The 17,712-nt window shown below is 62.7% G+C and overlaps 2 protein-coding genes across 2 annotated transcripts; one reads left to right on the top strand and one right to left on the bottom strand.

Annotated features, from left to right (window-relative positions):
• The first annotated feature begins 1,136 nt into the window (after nt 1-1,136).
• Nucleotides 1,137-9,624, top strand: ARL8A (ARF like GTPase 8A). The gene is made up of 7 exons (XM_027096080.1): nt 1,137-1,447; nt 5,654-5,734; nt 6,031-6,104; nt 7,432-7,525; nt 7,724-7,791; nt 8,035-8,105; nt 8,565-9,624. The coding sequence occupies exons 1-7, from the start codon at nt 1,325-1,327 to the stop codon at nt 8,612-8,614; spliced, it is 561 nt and encodes a 186-aa protein (XP_026951881.1). The 5' UTR covers nt 1,137-1,324; the 3' UTR covers nt 8,615-9,624.
• A 2,669-nt stretch (nt 9,625-12,293) lies between these two features.
• On the bottom strand, nt 12,294-16,916 carry GPR37L1 (G protein-coupled receptor 37 like 1). The gene is made up of 2 exons (XM_027096016.1): nt 16,209-16,916; nt 12,294-13,904 (listed from the first exon to the last, which is right to left on the bottom strand). Exons 1-2 carry the CDS (start codon nt 16,794-16,796, stop codon nt 13,098-13,100), a joined length of 1,395 nt encoding a protein of 464 aa, XP_026951817.1. The 5' UTR covers nt 16,797-16,916; the 3' UTR covers nt 12,294-13,097.
• Between the last annotated feature and the right edge of the window lie 796 nt (nt 16,917-17,712).

Genomic DNA, 17,712 nt, shown 5'->3' with positions numbered 1-17,712 from the left:
TCTGGAGCCTCTTTACATCAGTAGAGAGAGTGAGAATCCACAGGCCAAAAACAGGCTGCTGACCTTCACCCCAGACGTGCACTTTTCCAGCCCTTCCAGGGCCACGTGAAACAAAGTGACACTGGAGTCAGTCAGGGAAACGGGCAGAGGCGTTCCTTAGGCGCTAGAGAGGGACTCACAGAGGGCAAGGACTAGGAAGACCATGTAAGTTAATAACTTAATAACCCAGGATACTGCACGGGGCCAGGACTTTGTGACTCCTCCACTTCGGCAACAGATCATCTGGGGTCAACTCGGCTGGGCTTGGCAGGTACGGTTCAGATTGAAATTTTACGCACCTTTGACTGAAGCCACAGACGCCACGTGAGTGCCTGTGGAGGCCAAGTAGGAAGGCACGCCCAAAGCGGGGTGTGGGCTCAGGGGGTCCAGCAGCCCCGGGGTTGGGTCCTCCCAGGACCAGCATCTCTGCAAGCCCCACACCTCCTACCGCCAGCTCTCCTGAAGAAAACTTTGGTTTTTACCAAAACAGGCCAACTTTTTTCATCTGCCACAAACCTCCCTCACGGGAGACCCCCCGCAGGACTCTCTCTCTTTAGTATCATGGTGGTCCCAGGAAAAGTCACTGTGGGCCAGAGGCTTCCTAAGCAAGTGGCCCTGGTACCTCGTGGTTAACGAGGCCTCACAGGTGGATGTTCCCCTCCACTGGGGCTCCGGTACCCAGAGATGCTCAGAGGCAAGGACTTAGGGAACAAAAGATCTTAGAGACATCGTCCCCGCTTCCTGGGAAACCACGGACCACCATCCTCCACCCTGGAAATGGTCCCGCTCAACGGGGCCCTCGCCCACCTCGGGCCCACCGCCCTGTAAGAAGGAAGCGGGTGCCAATCGGGGCACGGCAACCCGGGAAGGCGAAAAACAATCGGAGCTCTTTCCCCAAGGGCCCCTAGCGCACAGCAGCCCGGCCCGCCCCGAAGGCCGCGGGCGCCCCGCCCAGCGTACCCGCAGCCCGGCCCGCCCGGCCCGGCCAGGAGGAGCGCGCCCGCTCGGGGGCGAGCAGGGCCGGCGGCCGCGCGGGCGGAGGAAGAGGACGAGGAGGAGGACGACTGCGAGGAGGACGGCGACCGGGAGGAGAAGGACGCGCGGAGGCCACACCCATCGGCGCGCCGATCCGGCAGCGAGTCGTCGGCGGCCGCGCGCTCCAGCCGAGCCTCCGCCCGCACCGAGTCCGGAGCCGGGCCGCACCGGGGAGGGGCCGCTCCGGCCGCAGCGCGAGGGCACGAGGGGCGGCGGGGAGCCGGCACCGGGCGCGGCCGGCGCAGCGACCATGATCGCTTTGTTCAACAAGCTGCTGGACTGGTTCAAGGCCCTCTTCTGGAAGGAGGAGATGGAGCTCACGCTGGTCGGGCTGCAGTACTCGGGCAAGACCACCTTCGTCAACGTGATCGCGGTACGGGGCGCCGGCCGGCCGGGCCTCAGGTCCCCGCCGCGCCCAGCCGAGCGGGTCGCCGCCTGGCGTGGCCGGCACGGCTGGCGCCGGCGGGGAGACGCGGGCCCGGGCGCGCGGGGCCTAGCACGGCCCTGGGGACCCGGCGGCGCGCGCCCGGGCCGGGATGGCACGGCCGGGCGCAGGGGCGGGGGACGAGGGGACGCGGCCCGGGCCCCAGGACCGGCGGCGCCGAGGGTGTCACGAGGCCAGAGGGACCGCCGCCCGCGGAGACGGGCCCCCTCCGGCACCCGCACCCTGGCGCATGACGGGGCGAAAGTGCAGGGCCTGCCCGTGCGGCGCGCGGAGGGTCGCAGGACGGATGCCCGCGAGGCTGGGGGAGGGGGCCCGGGCCGGCCCGGCCCCACCCCGGGGGATTAACCCCTCCTGGCCGGAAGAGGAAGCCCCGGTGCTATTGACGAGGGTGTGGGGGGGGGGAGGGATCCCTGGCGGGAGTGGAATCGGCAGAGGCCCTGGGCTCCAGCCCAGACTCCTTCTCCACGGGGAACCTCTCCTCGACCGTGGCGTCCAGCTGGGGGTCCGGGGAGGACGCACTGCATCCTAAAGGGAGCTCGGAGTCCCCGCCTGGCCCGGAAGTTGCAGGGGAGAAGGAGGTGCTTCGGACCCAGAGGATGAGTTGGAGGTGGAGGGGCAGGTCCACTCTGGGGACACAGGGGAGAGTGGCTCTGAGGGCTTTGGGTCATCAAGACCAAGGTGGGCAAGTGTAAGCCTTTCAGCGCCAGGGCAGTGGTGGGGAGGAGTTAAAATCTGCCTCGAAAAAGGGGAAGATGAGCTCCCTGGGTGTTTGAGCTGAGCTGCAGTAGTGGCTGCGGCCTGCATTTCCGAGAGGGCTGGGCTGGGCATGTGGGGCTGAGGAAGGCTTGGGCAGAGCTGAAGTGTCCGGGGACCCGGCCCTCGTCCGCAGACGGGGGTTTCTGAGAGCTGTGGAGCGGCCATACATGACAGGGGTCAGCAGAGAAGTGTGACCTGCCAGCCTGGGTACCTCCCCTGCCTGCCTCCTGCCCACCCTCGAAGAGAAGGGTGGAGGGAGACTGGGGGGCAGGTACCCCATGATGGCGTGTTTGGGCACTGGCTTCCTTTCCCAAACGTGTTTGCGATGACCTCTGCCCAGGGGCTCCTGGCCGCTCACCCAGCAGCACAGGCTCTTCGGGCCCAGGCTGGGTTTGTTGGCGCGATGGTTCCTGGGCTCCTGTCTGCCCAGGCGCTGGCCCTTGGTCGCAGGCTCCTGGTTAGACCTGGTGTTGACTTGGACTCCAAAAGCAGGAGCGCAACGCCTGGCCTCGGGTCCTGCGGGCCTGTGGCTTCGCTCCGAGGTGCCAAGATCGGGGGGCTGTCTCCAGGGAGAGGCCGAGAGGGGACCAGTCGGTGCCGCTGCTACTCTCGTGGCTCAGCCTGGGCATCACCTCTGGTCCCCAGGGAGTCTCTCCTCCTAGAGCGTTTACAAAGCTGTGTTCCTGGGCGGGGGTCCACAGGAACCCAGGCGGTTCCGTGTCCTGGTCGTGTCCAGAGAATGGGATGCTCTGGCAGGTCAGAAACGGAATCCAAGAGTCGCAGGTTTCACTGCCAGGGTCAGGAGTTTCCAAGGGGTGCAGCGAGGGCTCCCCTCCCCTCCCCCAGCCGGGCCTTCATGTTTATGACATAAATTTGCCACCTCAACTCACACATCCTGAAAGTGCAGCGTGAATTTCCCTCGAAACAGGCTTCTCCAGAACACCCATCCCTCGTGGGCTGCAGTGGGAGTGCCCGAGTCCAGAGTTCTCAGCTCCTCCAGGGCCACGGCATTGTCGCCCACCAGTGTATGATCCCAGTGGAGTGTCTTTCAGAAAGAAGTGAAGAGTCAGGACCCCGGGCTCTGACCCGTGCCCACCACTGACCTTCTGAATCCCCTTTGCCTCTTCTTGTGGCCTTTCTTTGCCTTAGGTTTTACCCATTTGGGTTTTTTCTACTCCTTGTATGAGTCCGACTGTAAATGGAAATTGAGCTCATGTGTAAGCTGCTCCTCTGGCTAATGTGAGCTGGGAAGCGTCACAAAGAGATTCTCCAGCGCATCTGAGAACCCAGAACTCCTGTCTGAGTTCTGAAAAAGTTGTGCTGCCAGAAAGTGGGAGATGTTTTGCCCGAGGGAAACAAGAGGCCATTTTCAGATACTCACAAGTGTGAAAGGCCATCCAGGGGAAGAACTAACTTTGGGGTACCCAAGGGGTAGAGCTGGGAAGGTGGATTTTTGACTCATTAGAAAGCACTTTGGAGTGTTGGAGCTGACCCAGGAGGGATGAGCCAGAGGACATTCAAGTCTGAGCCGGGGGTTCCTCCAGATGACGTTAGGGTGCCTGCTGACCTTGAACGAGGAGCTTGTGAGATCTGAGGCCTTAGCCGGGAAATGCAGTAGTGACTGGTTCCAGCTTAGCTCTGATTCACAGCTGAACTGGAAATACTGAGGCCGGGGAGCCTGGCTCCCTGAGGGTCCTCCTGGAACCCTCCTTTGTCCAGGATCACATTCTGCCAGGCTGGGCTTTTCATTTCTATGGGAGCCTGGGAATGTTCTGGGTGGCCAAAGAGCATGATGGTTCCTCATGTATGGAAACCATTTCCAAGCACTTTGTGAGCCCCATTTGCCAATATTTAGGAAACCAAAACCCTTTTCTGCCATTTCACAGAAGGAAGCCTGAGGCCCAGAGAGGTCCAAGTGTCTTGTCCAAGCTCCTCCACGATGAGGGATAAACAAGAGCTGGGCTTCCTTCCTCAGGACCACATTCTTCATCTGCCCGGTTAGGGATGGAGTGGGCTTGGGCCCAGTGGGTGCCCCATTCCACCTGCACCCTGTTGGGGTTCGCGGAGTTAAAGCATACATGGTCCTCCCTGCTTAGCCAAAAGCAAACCCTCGTCAGGGCACTCCCTTTTCCTCACGTTTCCTCACTGTTAGAGGCTCTTGAACCCTTTTGATATCTGATAAAAAACAGAGACCCTTTCCCCAGAGGCGTGTACATACAAACAGAAATGTGCACATACAGACTGTGCGCCCCTTCAGGGGGTCTCCGAGCCCCTCTTCGGCCTCCAGGTTGGGAACCCTCATCCGTCTTCTCTTGAGCGTCAGTCTTGGGCTCAGTGCTCACATCTGAGGGACTTGGTGAACGAGCTCAGGTGATTCCTGAAGATAAAAGGGAATCCATCCGTCTCATTCAGGGGGGGTTCTTCATTCAGACTCACAGGCTCTGAATGAGAGGCCATCATGTCCTACACTTTGGCCAATGGTCAGAGCCCCTGACCACTCTGTGTGGCCTTAGGCAAATTACTCCTCCCACCTGGTAGAAGACAGTGACATCGTAAGGGAACAAGGCTGTCCCCTCAGGTTCAAGGTTAAGTAAGCCCCAGCTCCTTCAGCCTGCGTCTGGGGGAGAAGCGGAGGTGTCCTACATGTGAACGTGGAGATGACCTTGAGCGGAGTTTGGTCTGGCCTTAATAGAGTCCTGTGGCTAGTTTAGAACAATCTTAGAGACAATTTAGAGGGGAGACGTGGGAATTGTTAGAATTTGAAAGTGGGTTATGGGAAACAGAATTACGGTTAACTTCTACTTACTGGGTGAACGTTCACCAATGTCAGTGTAGACATGGCTCCTCTCCCAAGAGCTCTCGGTCTAGTCGGGGTGCACGGTGAGGGGTACCCATCCTACAAATGGGTACAGTACAAAGAAACCCAGAAGTTGCTTGCTGCGCGTTGCCTTTGGGGCGTGGCTGACTTACCGACCCTCGGTCTGATGTGAACATTGACTACCGCGTGGAAGTGTAAACCTACATTGTTTAACGTGACCTGCCGCACCGGAGGCTAGATACAGAAAGGGGGCTCTGGTCCAACAACAGAGAGGTGGGTTAGACCTCAGGAAGGACTTTCTCCATCCTGGTCGGGCGACTTCGAGGGGCCTCTTTGTCACGGGAGCTCGGGTGTGAGGTGGACACCGGGCTTGGTCATGGCCCGTCTTGCTTGAAAGCAGGGGGCGCGCGGGAGCTGCCCGGGACACTGGGGCGCCTGAGAGGCTCCGGCCTGGCCTCTCTGCTTCATTCCCGCAGCCTTTTGGTCCGTGGCCGCCGCGGACAGCGCATCTGGGTCCTGGCGATTTTTGCCCCTTTTCCAATTCTGACTCTTCCTTCCAGTCGGGACAGTTCAATGAGGACATGATCCCCACCGTGGGCTTCAACATGCGCAAGATCACCAAAGGGAACGTGACCATCAAGGTGCGCGGCCGAGCTGGCCCCTGGGTGCAGGCCCACGGCCGCAGAGGATGTGTGTGTGCGTGTGCACGTGTGCGCGTGTGTGCACGTGTCTGTATGTGTCGGGCCTCCGGAGGAGAAGCTAGAGGAAAGCAGAGGCTTGGGTCCGACCGGATAGTTGGGGAAAGAGCTCAGGTAGGCTTAGGAGTCAGGGACGTAGAGAGAGAAGGAATTCCGGTGGGGCAGGCGGGGGGCACGTGGGAGCCAGGATGGACTGGGGGCCTGCCTGCTGCTGACACCCGCTCACCTCTCTTGCTCAGCTCTGGGACATCGGGGGACAGCCCCGCTTCCGCAGCATGTGGGAGCGCTACTGCCGAGGAGTGAGCGCCATCGTGTAAGTGTGCAGCAGGGCCGTGGTCGTTGGCAGGTGACTCACACCTGTGTACAGCTGCCTTTGCTTTGACACACGCTCTGGACGCCCACCAGCCAGTCTGAGAACCAGAGGACTGACCACTTCATGCTGAAGCATCTGTGTGTCCCTCCTCATCTCCCTGCCTACCCCCAACCCAGACTCACCCTTATCCTGAATTTTGTATGATTTAGTGGTTCATTCCCTTGCTTTTGTTTTTCCTTTCATTGTTGGCCGTGCCACACAGCTTGTGGGATCTTAGTTCCCCAACCCGGGATTGAACCCAGGCCTTTGGCAGGGAGCGCCGAGTGCTAACCACTGGACTGCCAGGGAATTCTCTCCCTTGCTTTTTAAAAATAATTTTATTCTACGTATATATATGCCCAAACAAAAGATCATTTAGCTTTCGTTGTTTGGTGGTTTTTTTTTTTGCGGTACACGGGCCTCTCACCGCTGCGGCCTTTCCCGTTGCGGAGCACAGGCTCCGGACGCGCAGGCTCAGCGGCCACGGCTCATGGGCCCAGACTCTCCGCGGCATGTGGGGTCTTCCCAGACCGGGGCACGAACCCGTGTCCCCTGCATCGACAGGCGGACTCTCAACCACTGCGCCACCAGGGAAGCCCAGCTTTCGTTGTTTTTAATGATTTTTAAATTTAAATTTTTATGTATTTTTATTTTTTTATAGTTTTTAAAGGTGACACTCCATTTACAGTTATATCAAAATATTGGCTCAATTCCCCGTGTTGTAAAGTACATTTTTGTAGCCTATCTTACACCCAGTAACCAGATTTGTTTTTATTATTATTATTATTTAAAAAAAATTTTTGGCCGCACAGCATGAAGGCTCTTAGTTCCCAGACTAGTGATCCAACCCTTGCCCCCTGCAGTGGAAGCTCCGAGTCCTATAACCACTGGACCACCAGGGAAGTCCCCAACCTGATTTTTAAAAAAACATTTTGATGCAGGAAAGTCTTCTGGGGCTTCCTTTGCTGTTTTCACCCCCTTGTCTAAACAGCCCTGCCCTGAGAACGTAAGCGGGTCACTCTGGGAAGGACTTAGGTCTAATCCTATGGGGCCCAGCGCTGCCACCGGAGCGGCAGCTTCTCCAGAGGTCTGGGGGATGGGACAAGGGCCGGCCGCAGCAGCCCCTGCAGGTTCTCACTCCCATCAGTTCAGAAGACATTCTCAGAGCACCTGCCTGAGCCATCCCAGGTGGCGGAGACCCCGGGTGTCGAGCCAGAGCTGCTGCAGCTCCTTCCCCCCCAACCCCGCAGCCTGTGGTGTCAGCTTGTCCCCACCTGCCGCCCCCCAGGTACATGGTGGATGCCGCTGACCAAGAGAAGATTGAGGCCTCCAAGAATGAACTCCACAACCTACTGGACAAGCCCCAGCTGCAGGGCATCCCGGTCAGCCCCGAGTGGAGTGGGAGGGTCGGGGGCTCGCCGGGAAGGCCGGGGACCGCTGGGGGCAGGTGGGGGTAAACACTGCTGGCGGTGGGGGGAGGGAGGGGTGCGGATGCAACGGGGCTGCGGAAGCCAGCCCCCTTCTCGGGGCAGCCAGGCCGTGGCTGCCCTGGACCGAGCCCTGCCCTCCCTTCTCGGCAGGTCCTAGTCCTGGGCAACAAGCGAGACCTCCCGGGAGCCTTGGATGAGAAGGAGCTGATCGAGAAAATGTGAGTTGGCCACTCTTCCCTGTCCTTCCTCCCTGCTCCCCAAACTCCCAGGCGCCAGAGCAGAGGGCTCGTTGCTGCTCTCGGCGCCCACCGCTTGGTGGCGCTAGAGCGCGCCTGCCCGAGCCCCGCCCTTCGCCCCTCCCCCTCCCCGTCCCTCTATCCCCGACCGCCCCCGCGCCCGGCCCCCGGCTCCCAGCCCCTTGCTCAGTGGCAACCTCAGCAGACAGCTCTGGTCCCCTGCAGGAATCTGTCTGCCATCCAGGACCGAGAGATCTGCTGCTACTCCATCTCCTGCAAAGAAAAGGACAACATCGGTGGGTCTGGGGGCGTCGCTGCGCTCGCGGGGAGGGCAGGAGGCGAAGGCAGCCGGTGGCTCTCTCCTTGGAGCCCGGAGCGCCGTGGCTCTCCTGGGCAGGACAGGCAGCGGGAAGCCCCGATGCTGAGCATCACCCCAGCTCTGCCGTCAACTGGTGTGTGATCGTGGGCAAATACCCCCTCTCCTTGGGGCTCACTCCCTGCCTGTGACGTCGTAGGGTCGGACCCTTCTGGTCTGAGGGACTCGTCCTATGGCTCCGTCTCTTTCACCGCAGCCAGACGCCCTTGCACCCATCAGGGGCTGTTCGGAGCTTGGCAGCTGGAAGCTGGGCTTGTGATGCCCTTAGAGTTGACCCTAGCTGCAGCGCGCCCCCTCCCCCCCCGCCCCGGCCAGGTGTGTGCTCTACCCTCAGGAGAACCAGCCCTGAAGCCCTGTAACCTCCTCTCTTGCCCCGCAGACATCACCCTACAGTGGCTTATCCAGCACTCAAAGTCACGGAGAAGCTGAGACTGCGGCCCCGCCCCCTCGGACCAGGGACCGCCCTCCGGATCTGAAGCCGAGCTCCCGCCCCCTCCCCCCGCCGCCCCCCAAGCCCACCCCTCCTTACTTGGTGTGGGGAGGGGCCCTCTGGGGGTCCCAGAGTCCTGTTCTGCTGAGGTTTGAACTCCCGATTTTATTGTAAAATAAATTGCTCCCCTCCGGTCCTCTAACCTCCCCCCTCCCCTCTCCCTTTGTCTCTCCGCCGCCCTGCTTCCCTCCCTCTCTGAAGCCCCGCCCCACAGCCCCGCCTCCTCTCCTGTCCCGCTCCCGGCTTCCCTTTCCCACACTCTTCTGTTATTGTCCTGTGTGTACAGTATATATATGTATATATATTTTAATTTTTTAATTTAAGCAAAGACTAAAATCAACCATTTGATGCTGCAGGGGCCAGTCAGGATCTGGGAGGGGGCGGTCTGGAGAGAAGGAGAATAGCGGGGTTAGCTGGGGCCGGTTCAGATCAGGAAAGGTGAGGCTGGCACAGGGGCAGGTACCAGCCCAGGCACGGGTGTCCGTCCCCACGTCCCGTTTGTCTCCACTTCCCAGTCTGGCCTGTCTCCGCAGTGTTTGAATGTTACAGGCTGACGGGAGCTTCCGGAGACGCCCTTCTCTGCCCCCAGCCTCAGCATGGCCACCAGGCACAAGCAGGCGCCGGAGACCGGGGGCCGAAGGGGCAGGAGGCCAGCGCCCTAGCAGCCCCTCCCGCCTGTTCCTGGCTCCCAGCTCCGGGCCGTCACCTCCACGGGCCACCTCATTTTCTGTTCTCGTTTTGCAGAGTTGCACAAGGAGAGAACTCGGCATGGGGGGTTGGTTCTTTGGGTTTTGTTTTCTGTTTGTTTAATGATTTGTAAAGTGATGTCCCTCTTCCTTTTTTACACTTTTCAGCTCATATTTAACCTCTGTTTGGAAAATGATTCTTGTATCTGTACATTTTTTTGCCTCCTAACAACAACAAGAATAAATGACAATTTTGTGTTGGGGGGGTGCGCGGTGCGGTTTTTATTTCCGTCCACGGCCCGGCAGGCTGGGGACTCTGGTTCCCGACCCTGGGCGCACCCAGCCAAAGGGAGGCACGCGCTCGCCCGGGCGCACAATGGCCCTTCACAGAGCAGCCCCCGCGAGCGCGCCGGCTCCTGCCCTGCCGCCTCCTCTAGTCGGACGTTCCTGTGTCCCCAGCTCTGAGCCAGCAGCTGCCAGGGGAATGGAGGGGGTCTGTGTCCGGAACTGCCCGGCTGCACCCGGTGTGTGCGGGACGGAGCCCGCTTCCTGGAGTCTGTCCAGGCCCCCACCTGCAGCCAGAGGTGGAGAAGCCGGTGAATTGTCCTGGGGGGCGCGGGGGCAGTGCCGGGCCTGCAGAGCCCACGGCTTACCACCCTTAGCGGCTCCTCTGTTGGTGTCCAGGCTGCTGGCTTCCCGGCAGAGGCCGTGCCCTCCCTTCCCTGCCCACCCCCGGCCCCTCCCAGCCCACTCCACTCCTAGAGCTGGTCCCCTCTGCCCGCAGCCGTGGCCTCGGAGGCTTGCGCCCCGCTTCCCAAATCCGGGGCCATCTTGACCCACTTTTACCGTAAGCCCCGCCCCCTGGCTCCCCTCAGCCTGGAGACGGAGCGGCCCTGCGGAAGGTCCGGCCCTGCTGAAGGCTCCACCCCTTCTCGCCGCACCTCTGCAGGGAGGAAGCCCCTTGCACCGTCCTGGGAGCAGGGCCTTCCCTGGTGGCTCTGAGCTCACCGGCCCTTCCTCGCCGCTTCCTCTTGGAGCCTCCTGGTCATCAGAACCGCAGGGAGGAATGGCCTGCCTGGAGAGGGCTTCCCCACTGCCGGGGAGTTTGGGGAGAGAATGCAGATGGAATTTGGCGGAGGGAGCTAGATGACTTCAGGTTCCTTGCAACCCCTAAAGGATAGGACACGTGCCCCCTGGTCGAGGAGGTCGAAGCTGGGGCCGGGCTGTCCCCTGGGCCCTCGTGGCTGCTGAGGTGGCTGGAGATGCCACGGCCTGGGAGGCTGGGACAGGACCAACAGTCACTGGTCTGGCGAGCGGGATGGGGAGTTTTAGGGATGAGCTGCCTTTCTCGCCTCCTGCGTCCTCTGAGGAGATTAAGACAAGATGGGCTGGTCGCCAGCAAGCAGGCATCCTCCTGCCCCAGTGCCTGCACCCAGCACACAGCAGGTGCTTCGTAGGACAGACTGCGTATATGTACACCAGCATGGGGGGGCCCTTTGCACGCCTGGCCAAGCCTGCTCTGCAGTTCTGGAGAATTGAACCCCCAAAGGGAGGGAGGGAAGGAAGGTGCCAGGCGTCATGCCGGGAGCTTTATGTATCTTGTCTCATTCAATGACTCCAGGCCTCTGTGAGGGGGGGTTATTCCTGTTTAACTGATGGGGTCCAGTAACTGCGTCCAGTCCGGCCCAAGGGAGGCAATTCTCAGTGCAAGGTGCGCATACTGACGGAGTCCGGGCGGCTCAGTGGGTTGGCCCTCCTTCCACCTGGCTGACATCAGGGCTCAGGGTTGGTCCCCTAAAGACCCAGCTCAAGTCCACTGCCAGCTGCCGCCCCACCCCAAGCCCAGGACCCCTAGGCAACAAATGCCACATTGTTCCCCCAGCTGGCCTAGCCGGAGAGACAGTGGCTCTTTCCCAAGGCCTGCTGGCCTGCTGACTAATCCTGCAAGCCACTCACGTTGGCGGGGCCCAGGGCAGCGGTGGTGGCAGGGCCTCAGAACCGCAGGGAGGGGCAGGGGCCCCTTTGTGGCAGAGCCCCCAAACAGGATGCGGCGGTGCCCCCTCCCCGCCCCCAGCCTCCCATCCTCGGCCTGCGCGTCCCGCCTTCACCCTGGCCCCCCTCCTCCATCCCATAGGAGGCTGCTGGTGCATCTGGGACTGGGGCTGGGGTGGGGGGAGAGGGAAGGGCCCCGGTCACCTCAGCACCACAAGCCTGTCCTTGGTCTCCTCTCCAGCCTGCTCCCCCCACCGTCTTAAGTTGCTGCAGACAGAGCTGGGGGCTTTGGTCACTGTGGCAGCGGTCGGCCGAGAAACGGGTGGGTGTCTCTCCCGCACAAAGAGCGTGCAGCCAGCAGCGCCATCGCCTAGCAACGGCCTCCCTCTCTCTTGGCATCACCCGTCCTGAGGGTGGGTGCCAGGGGGAGAGAACAAGGCCATTAAGATCCGCAGGAGTGGGGGAAGGAGGCTTGGCTCCGGGCTGAGGCCGGGGGGTATGGGTGGGGTGGGCAGAGGAGAATGGAGCCCAGGGCACCGGGCAATGCCTGTGCCTCCCCGACCCTGCCCTGGGGACCCTCCTGAGGCCCTGCGCAGGTGATCCAGGCAGAGCTGGCAGCAGGAGCTCCGCGGGAGCCCGAGCTGCGCTTCAGATGGGAAGGGTGGGCTTGCGGGGCGGGGAGTGGTCTGTTTGCCTAGGCCAAGGTGTCCCTTTGTTTGACCTCATGCCAACTTCGCTGGGCCCGGGCGGGGCTAAGGGGCCTCTGGAAGGGCCCCCTGTCGTGGGGGGTGGGGGGGACCAGAGAGAGGAAAGAAGGCTCTGTGGGGCTGTCGATGGAGCTCTGCCTGCCGGGAAGGGGGTGGGGTGGGGCGGGCGGGGGGCAGGCAGCTGGGCCGTCTGTAGGCTAAACAGTCTGTTCTAAGAAGCCAAACAAGGGCAGCTCTCAGAGAGGCTGGAAGCCCCCCAGGCTGCTGGTTGCCCTCGAATGGGGGCTTTGTGGGGAGGGAGGAACAGCAGCGGGGGCTCCCGGGGAGATAAGTTTGCAGCCTTCTACTTCCCAGGGACGGCTGGGCTCAGGCCAGCCTGAGGACACAGTGCCCCAGCTCCCAAGCCCCTCCGTCCACTCTGCCCTCAAAGCCACAGGACCCCAGGCTGGACAGGACACCAGCCACAGGCCAGGAAGGGCCAAAGGTGGCCAGGAGGGCACTGCCGGGATGTGGCACAAGAAAGGCCCGTGGGCACAGGGGTAGTTCTACCTAGTTTATTGTTTTCCAAGAAGGGTCTTCTACAGGGGAGCACCTGACCGGGATTGGGGGGGACCGGGCAACCAGGGTACGTCAGAGAAGGAGGAGGACAGAGACAGAAATGCTCCTGGAGAAGAGACGGCACCTGGAGGGGGCGTCCAGGGCTGGGCCCATCCTGTGCAGAGAAGAGACCGGTTGCTGGCCCCCAAGGCCCCCGTCCAGGATGGGCGATGCCGAGAGGGGCAAAGTAAAGTGTAGTCGAGCTCCAGATGGAGAGGGGAGAGTGAGGCTGGGAGCAGGTGAGGTTCTGGCTCCCAGCCGGTGGGATGGAGAGTCTCTGGGCAGCTCTGAGGACCTGGGGGATCACCGCCCCCCAGCAAGAGGACAGGCGGGCCGCCCCCGAGAAGGGGCTCGGCCGGGGGCTCCAACATACCCAGACCCCAGCCGGGGGAGCCGAGTCCATCTCTGGACAGAGCTCCCCCTGCCACGGCCGGCCAGCCTCAGCAGGGCGTGCCCAGGGCCAGGAGCGGGGGCGCCTCCCGGGGCTTGTGGAAGTAGACAGAGGTGGACAGCCCCGTCTGGAGCTTGGCATCGGGGCCGTCGGTGGCTGCCACCCCGCCGCAGCCCTCGCAGCAGCAGCAGCAACAACAGTCCAGGAAGGCGCGGCCCAGCGGCCGGCACACGCACAGGAGGAGCACGGGCGTGGCGGCCGCCTTGAGGAAGGTGGCGAACTGGCCGACCAGGCCCAGGAGGTCCAGGGTCTGGCGGGTGAGCGTGGCCGAGAGGTAGGCGGCCACGACATTGCACACGTTCTCGGGGAGGGTGCAGAGGGTGTAGACGGCGGTCAGGCCCACCACGGTGCCGCTGAGCTGGCCCTCGTGCCGCTCCTGCTGGCCCGGCCGGCACTCCGGCTTTCTGCCGGGCGGACCCCACACCCGCCACGTCACCAGCTGGCAGGTGACCGTGAAGAGGACGGGCAGGCAGAAGTAGCAGCCGAAGGACCACCACATCCGGGCGTTCTGGTAGGTCAAGACCAGCGAGTAGAGGGACTCGGGCAGGCGGGCGGAGGGCTTCATGACGCACGCGTCCACGGGGCCCGCAGCGGGGCCGGGCTCCTGTACCAGCTGCCAGAGCAGGAGCTCGGGCGCAGCCAGCGTCATGGAGCCCACCCAGATGACCGCCAGCTTGGCCAGGATGGACGGGCACGGCTCGATGGGCCTGGCCTCGGGCAGGGTGCTGGTGGCCACGTGGAAGCGGTCAATGCCCAGGGCGCAGAGGCTGAAGGTGGTGACGCCGAGAGAGGAGACCTGCGAGGGGGCGTGGTGGGGGGAGAGGCGGGGGTCAGCCCCAGGCAACCGAGGGGCTGGCTCAGACTGGAAGCGCACGGCAGGCGTGGGAAGGACAGTGGTGGCACCGCCATTCAGCGGCATTTCAGATCTCACGGCCAGGGTCTGACGGGACAGACCGGGCTCAGGCGGGACCAGGGCCTTGGTGGACGGCAGAGCTGAGGTTCCCCTGCCGGCCGCCCGACTCTTGCGCCCACTGCCTTGCCTCTGGGCCCAGGGACGAGCGACCTAGGCCCTACAGCCCCTTGTGCTCCTGAGACTTTGGGAAATCATCTCTGAGGACAAACATGGACGGAGACGTAGGGCTCCTGGGCCTGCCGGGTGCTTGGATGGCCTCACCCACCATGTCCATGGGGGGAGTGGCCTTGGGGGTGCAGGGCATACACTCTCCCACCCTCCTCGCCCTGCCCCGAGAGGCCCAGGGCCAGCCCGAGTGGGGACGTAGTGGGCCTGTGCCCACTCCCCGCAGGCAGCTCACAGAGCACACAGGAAAACCACCCGGTGAGCAGAGAGGAAGCCAGAGCAGCAGGGAAGAAAGTGGCAGAGAGAAGTGACAGGGCTGGGGCGGTGCTCCCAGCTCAGATGATGGCTGGGCACACTCAGGGCTGTGCTCAGTTCCCCCCTCCGTCCAAGCACTCCCCTCTCCGGCTGGCTCCTGCCCCATCTCCAGGCAGGCCCCAGGCCAGGGCTCAGGCTAAACAACACGCCCTCTCCTTTCCTGCATCTCAAAAATGGTCCCAAACTGTATTTAGCTGCCTCCTGTTCCCTCCTGGGGTCTCCTGGGGCCTCCCTACAAAAGGGTGCTGGGCGGTGCATTCGTCCCTCCACTCTCACCCGTCACCCCAGCCTCCAGGGAGGGCTCAGGGGTCACCTCTGTCCTCCAGGCCGTGGAGGGGGTTAGGCGGCAGCCTGCGTATCAGGTGTGTTGGGACCCACAGTCGGGCAGGGGGCAGGGCCGGGCTCTCCTCGGCCGCCAGCTCCATGCAGACAAGCGCTCACAGGGGTCTTAGACCTTTCCCAGTAAAATCCACCACGTACTGAATTATTTCAGTCCTAAGCCCTTTGTAGACGTCACACATGTGAGCCTTCAGGGACTCACTCAGCTATGGTGATGGTGGTCAGCCCCGACTCACAGAGAGGGAAGCAGAGGTTTGGGCAGGCTAAGTGGCTAACCACGGCCACTCAGCAGAGCCCGGGCTCTGACCCAGTCTGCCCAGTTCCAAGACCCTGGCTCTGACCTCCCACAGCTCTCCTGGGCTCTGAGTGCCAGGTCACTAAGATGCAAGGGCTGTCCCCGGCCGGAGGGCCTCTTTCAGGTCTGAGCAACTTGGGGCCACCGTTAGGTGGTCTCCCTGGGCTGGGAAGGTCAGGAAAGGGCTGTACCGCCCGCTGAGCCTCAGACAGTCTGTCCGGATATGAAACCATCGCTAAGTCACGGGACGGGGACAGAGCTGGGAATAGGACAGTGTCCAGACGCTGATCCTAATTCCTTCCCCACCCAGGCCGGCTGCCCACTCACTCAGCATCTCCCATTGTCTCGGGGGGAAAGCAGCGTTTGCGGGGACGGAGGCCACAGTCACCCCAGCGCTCATTCTTCCTCCTCCCACAGCGTAAGTAACATGCAGAATGCCGCAGGCTGATTTCCCGTTCCTGGGCAGACATGCTGGCCTCGCTGTGTCCCACGTAAATGCACACATATTGGTGTATCTTTGCACTGTTTGGAGTAAGCTGTATCCGTGTGAGCAACACCCACGTGCTCATCCCAGCGTGGAAGTTCCCCGAGGTGGGGCCAGTGGGCACCTTGGAGCCGCAGCTGGAGGGCCAAGTGGTCTACCCTCTGGTCAGGAGACAGTGAAATGGGAGGGGAGCTGTGACCTGCCCAGGGACGCCCCAATACGCCAGGGACAGAAGCTGACGCTAGAGCCCCTGCTTTAGCTGCAGCCCCAGAACCAGCTCTCTCCTTCCAGAGGATGGAGGAGACGTCTGACGGTGATGGCGGCGACGAGAGTCGCAGTGAGGGAGGGTCTTTCCTTCCTTCCGTGTTTGCACTCCCGGGAGTGGACACAGACTTGGCCCCAGGGCCCTGACACCCGCCTGCTCGCTCGGGTACCTGAGAGCTCCCAGGAGCCAATCCTGCATTTGTCTTGGGGGAGAAGCAGCGAGACAGAGCCCCAGGCCTGCGGGGCCTCGCACACCCTCGCAGCCCACATCCGGCAGCGCCCCCCCCACCACCACCCCGTGGGCTCTAGCGGGACACACACTCACCTCCACGAAGGGCACAGCCCGGCAAGACACGTCACCCAGCAGCCTCTGCTTGGTGATCTCGTGGAAGATGATGACAGGGAGGCAGAAGAAGAGGACCAGAAAGTCCCAGAGGGCCAGGCTGGCGAGGATGGAGTTCCAGGCGCTCTTCAGGTAGTAGCTGTGCCACACGATACACATGACCGCCAGGTTGCCCACGATGCCCACGGCAAACAGCGCCAGGGCCAGGAGCAGCACGGCGTAGGCCCCGTAGGAGCTCTCCGTCACCGGGTACAGGGGGTTCTGGATCTGCAGCCGCCGGCCCGGCGTCCCCGTCGTGTTGCCCCGAGGCTCCTGCCTGCTGCCCCCAGGGACCACGGCCCGGTCCGGGTGGGCGCTGGCGGCCACCTGGGGCTCGGTGGGCTGCGGCCCAGTGGGGCGGATGGGCCGGGGGTACTCAGCCCACTCCTGGGGCACATACTGCTGCACCCCCTTGGCCTCCTCCTCGGTGCCACGCCCGCCCCGGCGCAGGGGGACGCCCCCGGGGACCCTGCCGGGACCCGCCGCTAACGCCACAGCGAGACAGATGGCCAGAGGCCACGGCCACCGCATGGCCGGATGAGCGGCAGTGGCTGCCCACAAGCGGAGGCGAGGCCGGACCGAGTGCAGGGCCGACTCGACGGGCAGCTGGCCGGTGGGCCCGCCCCCATCGGGCGTCTGGCATTGCCAGCCGGCTCCGGCACCCCCTCCATCCCCACCCCTAAGCCACCAGGCAGGGCAGGGCTGGGCCCTCTGCTGGACACAGGGCTCTCTGTGCCATCCGCAGGACACGCCTCCCCGGGCCCCCGGGCAGCAGCGCTCAGACCTGTGCGGCCCCCAGAGGCCGGGCGCCCCCGGCCTCAGACGCTGGGGTCCTGGGGGGCGGGGGCGGGGGCGGGGGCAGGGTGGGGTGGAGGCAGGGCGCCGGCCCGTCCTCAGGAGGCTGGATAATCACTGTCGCTGTCATTTACTGAACCTGATGAGATCCCGCACTCAGCCGGCTTCTGGATGAACCCTCACCACGGCCCTGCAGGGCGAGCACCCTCATGCCCGTGTCTCGGGCTGGAGAGGTGGCCAGTCACTTACCCAGAGCTAAACCTGGCCCAGCTGGCCCGGGGCCTGGGCCTGACTCCAGACCTTCTGACCATCGCTGTTCTCAGTGGGCACGGGTCCACCTGCTTCCCGCGAACCACACAAAGTTCCCCTGAAAGGAACGGCCGCCCGAAACTTAAAGCACCGCGTTCTGATCCGGACACAAGGCGGGCGGACGTTTGCAGCAACAGGTCTTTCCTGAGCACCTGCTGGGTTCTAGACACTCGGTACAAAAACCTAAAAGACCTCTGCCATGAAGGGGGGGGGGGGGGGGGGGGGGGGGGGGGGGGAATAAATATGTAAATAAATAATTATAGCTTAGGGATGGATGCTATGAAAGGCAAGGGAGCCCGGAGGAGGCTGGAGGCATCTGGAGGGCCTCCCAGAGGGGGCAACT

The sequence above is a fragment of the Aethalodelphis obliquidens genome, unplaced genomic scaffold (genome assembly GCF_003676395.1).
Source record: "Aethalodelphis obliquidens isolate GAN/ISIS:26980383/991018 unplaced genomic scaffold, ASM367639v1 scaffold97, whole genome shotgun sequence".
NCBI lineage: Eukaryota > Metazoa > Chordata > Mammalia > Artiodactyla > Delphinidae > Aethalodelphis > Aethalodelphis obliquidens.
This window is presented reverse-complemented; position numbering and strand designations above follow the sequence as displayed.

Coding starts and splice junctions, on each gene's coding strand:
- GPR37L1 (XM_027096016.1), bottom strand. CDS start 16,796: ATGCGGTGGCCGTGGCCTCTGGCCATCTGTCTCGCTGTGGCGTTAGCG. Junction 13,905..16,208: donor GGGCTGTGCCCTTCGTGGAG/GTGAGTGTGTGT, acceptor GCCCCCTCGCAG/GTCTCCTCTCTCGGCGTCAC.
- ARL8A (XM_027096080.1), top strand. CDS start 1,325: ATGATCGCTTTGTTCAACAAGCTGCTGGACTGGTTCAAGGCCCTCTTC. Junction 1,448..5,653: donor CCTTCGTCAACGTGATCGCG/GTACGGGGCGCC, acceptor TCTTCCTTCCAG/TCGGGACAGTTCAATGAGGA. Junction 7,526..7,723: donor CCCAGCTGCAGGGCATCCCG/GTCAGCCCCGAG, acceptor CCTTCTCGGCAG/GTCCTAGTCCTGGGCAACAA.